This window comes from Gadus macrocephalus, chromosome 4, assembly GCF_031168955.1.
Source record: "Gadus macrocephalus chromosome 4, ASM3116895v1".
NCBI lineage: Eukaryota > Metazoa > Chordata > Actinopteri > Gadiformes > Gadidae > Gadus > Gadus macrocephalus.
In genome coordinates this window covers 2691684-2700915 of record NC_082385.1, presented here as the reverse complement: position 1 = coordinate 2700915, position 9232 = coordinate 2691684, and the positions used below count along the sequence as shown (strand labels likewise).

The 9232-nt window shown below is 43.8% G+C and overlaps 1 protein-coding gene across 2 annotated transcripts in view; it reads right to left on the bottom strand.

Annotated features, from left to right (window-relative positions):
* Positions 1–3803: 3803 nt before the first annotated feature.
* Positions 3804–9232, bottom strand: part of LOC132454957 (E3 ubiquitin-protein ligase TRIM47-like) — a 5831-nt gene continuing 402 nt past the window's right edge. The window contains exons 2-4 of one of the 2 annotated variants that reach the window (XR_009525044.1): positions 7310–8380; positions 4336–5130; positions 3804–4274 (exon numbers count right to left, since the gene is read on the bottom strand). Coding sequence is in view for 1 of the 2 variants with exons in the window: in XM_060048602.1 (XP_059904585.1) it covers positions 4604–5130; positions 7310–8378 (1596 nt within the window). In the remaining variant the exon portion in view is untranslated. Of the gene's footprint in view, positions 5131–7309; positions 8381–9232 lie in introns of both variants that reach the window. The other variant, XM_060048602.1, reaches the window with a different exon arrangement.

The window sequence follows — 9232 nt, the reverse complement described above, 5'->3', positions numbered from 1 at the left end:
ACCCACGCACACACACACACACACATTCACACACACAGACACATGAAATGCACACACACGATCACAAATACCCACAAACACACACACACACACACACACACACACACACACCTGCACCCGCACCAAGAAACACGCACACACACACACACACACACACACACATACACACACACACACACACACACACACACACACACACACACACACACACACACACACACACACACACACACACACACACACGCCAGCCATACACCAACACAAACAATCATGAAGGGGCAGCATGCGTCCATTGAAGAGTTGTATTTACTAGTTATAGATCTTTGACATTGGGCCGATCACGGCCCAGGGAGAGCGGCAGACGGACACGGTTACCACGGCGACCGCCTCCACCCACCCATCACTCATCTCGGGGGCCGCTCAGGGCCCCCAGGGGAACCCTCCTGGGGGGTAATGGGGGTCACAACGAGTTACAAAGGCAGGGGGTCGGGTCCCAGCCCCCGAGATGGTCGACGGGGGGGGGGGGGGGGGGGGGGGCGGTGGCGGGAGGCGTCAGGGGGGGTGGGGGTGGTGGAGGTTTTATACCCCACCCTCCGCTCCTCCCCCTGTGATGGAGGACCGCCCGCCACCCCTATGATCAGGTGGTGGTTTACAGGTGGGGGGGGTCGCCTGGTGGGGGCTCTCATGCTAAACAGGGTGGAGGAGGTCAGAGGTGAGGGCACCCGGCTTTCAATCGAAACGGCAGCCACAACTCTGTGTGTGTGTGTGTGTGTGTGTGTGTGTGTGTGTGTGTCTGTGTCTGTGTCTGTGTGTTTGTCTGTGTGTGTATGTGTGTGTGGCTGTGTTTTTGTCTCTGTGTGCTTGTCTGTGTGTGTATGTGTGTGTGTCTGTGTTTTTGTCTCTGTGTGTGTCTGTGTGTTTGTTTGTTTGACCCTGTGTGTTTGCCTGTGCGTACGTTTGTCTGTTTGCATGTGTGTGTCTGTGTGTGTGTCTCTGTGTGTGTGTGTGTGTGTGTGTGTGTTTGTGTTTGTCTGTGTTTGACTCAGTGTGTGTGTGTCTGCGTGCGGTTCGTAAGCATGTGTACTGTGTGTGTAAGCCTTGTACATAACCATACACAACACGTACACAACAAACATCACACTGAGCCGCGTTGACTCAGCGTTCAATATCCCAATCCTCATCACGATCACAACTCGATTGGTTGTTGTTATTCGACGCCTGCTGCTGTGATGAGGCTGTGATTCGCCGTCCGATTAATCGTCTGGACACTGACCCCTTATCTTCGGTGCCGAGCCAGTTCAAACCGGTTCTTAGCGGGCCGAATCCCAGCAGCGAGGGGGGGTGGGGGTGACTGCTCCAGGCCTCATCACTGAATCGATTTACCTTCATAAATACGGAGGTGAATTTAAATCAGGGCGCAGGATTCAGGGTTCGAACCCTGAAGGAAATGCCAGGAGCATGTTCCTGTAAAGGTTATTTTCCTGCTGTCCCTGTCCTTCAGATATGGATATTGTGACATTATGCGGATGCTGCTGTTATCCGCTGGTGAATAAATTGGGATTGCGACCATAATATTTTTGCAATCACAGCGAGCAGAGTCATTTTCTGGTGGGCGTCTGGGTGGGATGTTGTCGGGGTTCACTCAATACCCAGGTGGTGTATGCTGCCTGCCAGCATGAAAGCAGCACGTTTATTAATCTGGATTTCCCGTGTGAGACTAATGCTGATTCACTCTGCGTTGCACAAGTCATTTATGTGGCTCGCTGTTCCCCTTTCAGACGGAGCTGGAAACCCAGACACACAACCTCGATCTGAACGTTTCTCACTTTTCACAGAGCTGTGCTCTTCCTTATGGTTGGTTGATGTCTGCGAGATCCTCGCTAGGAACTGTCGTCCTTTCTGATGTGAAATAAAAAGCATTAGCCTCTGTCGCCGGGTTGGGGCTGTCACACACCCCAGTGGGCTTCTGACCTGGGATGAGTTTTACACTTGAAAGAAGAATCCACACTCCATGGATTTTTCCAGAAGGCATCCTTTTGCTCTCTCTCATCGCTTTCATTCACATTCTCTGTCTCTCTCCGTCTCTGTCTCTCTCTGTCTCTTTCTCTGTCTGTCTGTCTGTCTCTCTCTCTGTCTGTCTCTCTCTCTGTCTCTTTCTCTGTCTGTCTGTCTCTCTCTCTATCTTTCTCTCTCTCTCTCTATCTTTCTCTCTCTCTCTCTCTCTCTCTCTCTCTCTCTCTCTCTCTCTCTCTCTGTCTCTGTCCGTCTCTTTCTCTGTCTGTCTGTCTCTCTCTCTATCTTTCTCTCTCTCTATCTTCTCTCTCTCTCTCTCTCTCTCTCTCTCTCTCTCTCTCTCTCTCTCTCTCTCTCTCTCTCTCTCTCTCTCTCTGTCTCTGTCCGTCTCTTTCTCTGTCTGTCTGTCTGTCTCTCTCTCTCTCTCTCTCTCTCTCTCTCTCTCTCTCTCTCTCTCTCTCTCTCTCTCTCTCTCTCTCTCTCTCTCTCTCTCTCTCTCTCTCTCTCTTTTTTCTCTTTCTCAATTTCTCCCAGAAAAAATCTGGAATTATCTGGAATCTGGAGTTATTTTTTTTTGAGAGGATTATTTTTGATTTCATTATTTGTTCATTATTATGTAGAGACAGAGTGAGACTCTGAGTCTCTAGTTCACCTGTTTCACCGTGACTGCAAAGTGTTTTATTTTGATCAAACCGTTGGTTTCCATGACAGCCAGTTTCAGAAGCCAATTGGTGGTAACACAGTCTGTTAACATATTCCTCTGTTAAAGGTATTTTATTCTTGTGGCCGATTCTTAAACAAGAGTGATCTGTATGCGAGCGTTACAATTTATTTATTGATTTAATTTAGTAAGTTAGTTTATTGTCCCTGTGGGGAAAACCAACCACACCCTTTACATACATCATCACACAACAACACTGGGTTGTAAACACACTCAGTGTTGAAGTAACAACGCTCAGTGTTGAAGTAACAACGCTCAGTGTTACACCACGGCCCACAACACAGAGTCTAGAACACGATTCACTGCCGTTATTTAATTTATGTATATTTCATATATTCTATACATTCTAACAAGGTACTGAGTTAAGAACACAGTTAAATCGGGGATGCAACAACAAGCTCAAATTGCATCAGTTACAGAAATAATGTCTAGGAAATAATGTTTGCAGCGTTGGACTTTATAGTCCTTTATGGTAGAGGTGACCCACAAATCATGTCCATGTTCTGATATAACAAGGCCCACAGGCCTACATATACAAAATACAGATAAATATTCATTCAACCTGAGAAATAAACAGGAAAAACAATTGTGAATCGATCAGAATCACAGAAGATTAGCTTTGTGATTCTCCCATGAATAGATTTTTTCCCTCCACCCCTAATCAGAGGATTATCTCCCCCCACCAGAACCACGGGACGCGGGCCTGTTGGACCAGCTAGAGGCCCTGTGCTCCACAGCCAGACTCATCAGCACTTTAGTGTGATTTTTATTACAGATTATACACAGTGTGTGAAGTCTACTAACTCTAGTGCACAACCAAACGCAATGGCTGAAACATAGAGGACAGAGAGAAACAGAGAGAGAAGAGGGTGGAGGTGTGAGTGTGGATTGTGGTTTAGGTATGTGTGTGTATTTTCCTATGAATCTGATGAATCGACTGTTTATTATGATCATTGTCTCCTATTCATGTAGACTTTAGTCCTCATGGGACTGTGTTGACCTCCTCGTCATGTTGTAATTATTCATGTGTACTCCCCCTGCACTGACTGTGTATTTTTATTGATTTAGGCAAGGCAAGGCAACTTTATTTATGTAGCACTTTTCATACACAAGGCAGACTCAAAGTGCTTCACATATAAACATTGTCATACAATAAAATAAAATAAAATAATAGATAAGTAAAAGAAAACATATGCAAAGAAATGAGTAAAATAGAAAGTGCAATGTATTTAAGAGAAAATTAAATTGAAAGTTAAAAAGGCTTTTTAGTAAGTAAAATTGAAAGTGCAATGTATTTAAGATCAGATCAACAGTCTCTCTGGAACCCAAGTCGGGACTACAACCCGACCTAAAGGAACTTGGTCCCTTCTCTGGAACTCCAATCCAGATTCTAGGACTCTAACCCAGACAGAACTTGGAAACGTCTCCCACGGAGCTCGGTCTCAGAATTCCACCCACACACAAACTCAGGACTCTAACCCTTATACAAATACAAACTCAGGACTCTAACCCTTATACAAACAAACTCAGGACTCTAACCCTCATACAAATACAAACTCAGGACTCTAACCCTTATACAAATACAAACTCAGGAATCTAACCCTTATACACCTCTTCTCAAAAGAGTTAAACACAATTCTTCGTATATTCAGTGATTATTGGTCTCAAACCCTTATCCTTTCTCTCTGGTATCATTTAGTAAGTTATTAAGATTTATTTAGGTTTTATACGGGATGTCATGGAGACGTACTTCACCACTCATAATCCTTAAGGGTAACAGCTCAGTTACCATGGAAAGGGTTGGCTTTTGAGTTATTTCTACCACTCACTGTCAGTAATGTGGACCAAAACATGATTTCCCGCGTGTTACTACAACTGACGAAGACGTACTGAGGTACCGTTCCCAAGCAGAAACCCAGGGTAGAGGTCCTGGGTGAATTTGTTGTTGAAGGTGTGGATGTGTGTCAGTTTGTAACGACCTACTATGTAGAAGGACAGAGTGCCAGCAGGCCGGTCCAGATAAATTCCTACTGTATCAGAGTAAGGGATGGGGGGATATTTTGTTCCAATATTGTTGCCGCAGGCCTTGTAATAATCATCAGTACATTGAAGTCTCCAGGACTCATAGTACCCTCCAAGCCTACTGTCACTACCCCCTCCTTTCCTTTTGATTCCTCTGTATGTCACTCCTATAGAAACACATCCTTCCCTCTCTACCTCCCAGTAACAGCGGCCAGTCAGACCCTCTCTACACAAAACCTGGCCACAGGTGTCAAATCTCTCTGGGTGATTAGGATACCTATGCTGTTCTCCATCCATCGTTGCTTTTCTGTTTTCATCAGACAGAGCGATTCGTCTGTAGACTGTGTTTTTGTCCAGCGTGAGTTTGCAGGCATCTGATGAGAGAACAAGACATGATTAGGCGGCTGATAAACCATTATGTTGGTGATGATACTGATGATTAATATTCAGATTCACATTATTATTATTATTGTAGTGGCCCTCAGCTTCATTCTCCTTCACCATATATGTACCACTTGTTGGAGTCAGACAAACCAACCATGTTCGCAACACGAAAAACAAGAAACAATAACTTTCTTCTGGATGTTTATGAGAAAACACTGAGTTATAATGTCTATCACACGGCCAAGCAGATGCATCTAAATGTATCTGACCCCTGTAAAACAACCAAAGTAACCTCAAACCCAGGTTTCTACGCCAGTGAAGTAGTGCTTTACATGGTAGGTAATCAAGAAATACAGAAATGTTTTCACTAAATAATGCTTTTTAGACATATGTAAAGCTTATCAATTATACTGAAATTATCATCACCAAATTGTTTTTAATTAAATTATTATAATTAATCAACACATTTCTGATTGTTGTTTAAATTACATGTCCCCTAATTGGTTAAGCAGGAGAACTAAGCAATTCTAAACGAAACATTAAGAACCAAACTTCTATTGGCCATTTTTTTAATAAATGTTCTGGTGTTTCTTCCCTTTTTAACCACACTTCTCCCTTGGAGCTTAAGCATTGATGTTGGTTTCATCCCTTTACAATAAATTGACACTGAGCATAAACTGCTTTTTGTTCCCTCCTCAACTTTGGCTTTACTGAAATGTAGCCAAGCCTTTGACCGCTTTGCACGTTCAGACATGAACAAACCAATTGACCAATGAGAAATAAAGCAAACGAGGACATGACGCAATTTAATTGTTCTTTGTTTAGTTTGACGGCTATTGGCAGGCAATTCAATTTAATTCAATAGAACATGGACTCGATCCCCATCCCTAGTGTTGAACGTACAGCGCCACGGTCATTGCAAAGTAAACAAAAGGCTTTACCGGCGATTTCTGTGAAAAAATACTTATAAATCCATATTTTACTGAACACCCGACACATCTTCCTATATTTATGGCGCATTTTAGCTGTCTACCTGCTCCAATGAATTTGGTTTTGATTCTGCATTCATTCAAACAGCTGCGTAACAAACGCATGCACCTACACTTGGTGCATGCAGTACTTGCCATCCTTGGCCACGCGATGCCCAGGTCTGGCTTAGATCCATGGCTCTCACTTCACTAGCTCTGTGTACTCTGGGGATGGACATTAACACCTTCCTGCTGTGGCTCAACCATTTTGTCAAAGTGAAAGCTCGACTTGTACACAAAGTGTAAAGATCACTAGCCAAGGTCAGTGTATCATCTTCTGTAGCTGCGCTCTTAAATCAGTCCTCTACATATAAGTTATGAAGGACTGTTTGGAGAGCTTCTGGGTGTTCGATGGCTTTGTGGTCCTCAACGGTTATTCTCAGGACATATTGGCGATGAAGTGGCCCCAAAGATGTGTTCTGTCATTCTTAATTCTTCTATGGGTTCGTTCAGCTTGCCCTTGGGCCACCAAAGAAAATGGAGATCTTTTTCTGCCACCTTCACTTGATAATATTGTCCGTTCTCAGTTTTTTGTCATCGTAGTTGTCCTCTGAAAAATACTGTTGACAAGTGAACTTCACTAAAAAAAGGCCACTTCTGGATATCTGTTTCTGTGAATGGAAATCCTGAGGAGCTTAATATACCTGTATTCCTACCTGCATACTTAATAAATTGATTGAATTTATGTAGCGCTTTTCTAGACACTCAAAGACGCTTTACAGTGACGGGGGGGGGGACCTCACTCACCACCACCAGTGTGTAGCAACCACTTGCACCCACTTCCAGGCAAGATATCACACTACTGTTACTGAGCTTCTGATCGCCAGGGTTTTCTTGACCCATCGTGTTGAGAAGCATTTGTGTCTTTGTGTGTCTGTCTTTGTAAAAACTGATTCATCATATTTACATTTGATCCATTCCAGCCAAATATTGTGGAGGATAATAAAGAAATAATAAAGTCTATGAAGAACATAAGTTGGGACTGCCAAGCAGCACTCAGCAAATGAATGTAAAAAGTAAAGCATCGTCTTCATTTCCAGTAGGATCTGAAAGAACAGACCTCCACTTTTGTTGTGTGGATGGATATTCCATTTAAATAGTAAGTGCGTTTTGTGATGAATCAAACTACCCAGACACTTACACTTCTTGAGAGCTGAATGCAGGTCAGGCATCTTCTTCATCTCCATGTCCAGTGTCTCCTTCAGCTGATCCATAGAACAACTCAAGGTCCCTATGTATGATGGATGACGGACCTCCACCGTCGTCCAGTCCCTGGTGGATGGAGGATTATTCAGGGACATGAAGTTCTGGAGGAAGTGGAGGTGATCTTCACTTTGTGAGAACTGCTTAGACTCTGAGCATCTATTGATCAGCAATTCTATTTCCTGCTCAAGTTCTTTGATGAGGCCTTCAGCCTTTTCCTCTGTTGATTTCAGCTCGTCTTTCACCGCTTCGTTGAGATCATCACGGCACTTTGCAATACAGAGCATTAGTGCAATGAGGACCTCCTCACCATCGGCAATCACTCTGTCTCCGTCTGCTTTGATGAGTCCTACTGTGTCTTTGATCTCCTGAATCTTTTGTTGTCTCTCCTGGATCATCTGCTGAACTTCAGACTCTATCTTCCCCAGCTGGGCCGTCTTCAGTTCATATTCCTCCTTTAGAGGTACAACAGGATGGGACTTGTGGTCCATCACTGTGCATAACTGACACACGCACACCTGTTCAGTCTGGCAGAAGAGCTCCAGAAGTTGGTTGTGTTTCTTACACATCCTGTTTTCCAGACGGTTCATAGGCTCGACCAGCTCATGGCTCTTCAAAACTGTGACTCTCTGATGTGGCTCCAGGTGGGTTTGGCAGTAAGAGATAAAACACACTAGGCAGGACTTCACAGCCTTCAGCTGGGTCCCAGTACAGACGTCACAGGGAACTTCTCCTGGTTCAACACACTGCTGCTCTTTAACTCGTGTGAACGTTCTAAACTGATCAACCATCTCTGATAAGAGGGTATTGACCCGTAAATCAGGTCTTGTTTGGAAAATCTCATTGCAAACAGGACATTTGTACTGGTCTTTGTCATCCCAGAATGTTGTAACACAGGTTGTGCAGAAGTTGTGTCCACATGGTGTAGAGACTGGGCTATTGAACACATCCAGACAGATGGGACATGAAAAGTTCTCCTCAGACCAGGACCTGTGAGGAGTGGCCATTCCTAGAAAACATTTGAATTATTAGGTTAAAAAGAGTTCCTTCTTTTTTATAATGTGTTCAAAAGTTAAGTAAAGTTTTTAAAAGTCATCATAATATTAGTATTTATACATAATATCTATTTTTGTTTCAAACAGAACAGGAACATGGAACCCCAGACAGGACAGCTTAATGAGGATCATGGGTCCATTTGTTAAAGGTTGTATCAGCGATTCTAGGCCGAAACATAATTTATCACTTTCATCTGATCTTTCCTCACGATCCGCCAGCTGCCTGCCCCATAAGCAGGCCGTCAAAAAAACGTGTCTCTGTAGGCAGCCTATGCTCCGAGATCGTGCACAAAAACAAATGGTACTAGTACCACCCAATCAAAGCCAAAATAGATAAGATAATGGTTGGAATATTAAATTGATAATAATCATGATAAGAACATTATATTTATTAAAATCGAATAATAATGGGTCGGCAAGTGGGTCGGCTTAGCTCAGGACGTAGAGCAGTTGTCTTCTAACCGCTAGGTTGCTAGTTCGATCCCCAGCTCCTCCTAGCTGAGTGTTTGATGTGTCCTTGAGCAAGACTCTTAACCCTAACTGCTCCTGACGAGCTGGCTGTCGCCTTGCATGTTTGACTCTGCCGTTGGTGTGTCAATGTGTGTATTAACCGATGCAAGTCGCTCTGGATAAAAGCGTCTGCTAAATGCCCTAATTGTAATAATTATGAGACCAATAATGCTAAGTTTAACTGTGGATACCTGATATTCTTATTAATCATAATTCAGTTGACTCCCAGCTGAACGGATCTGGTTTTGATCGCCAATATAAGCTGCCTAACCTGACGGCATCCTAGAGCAACATGC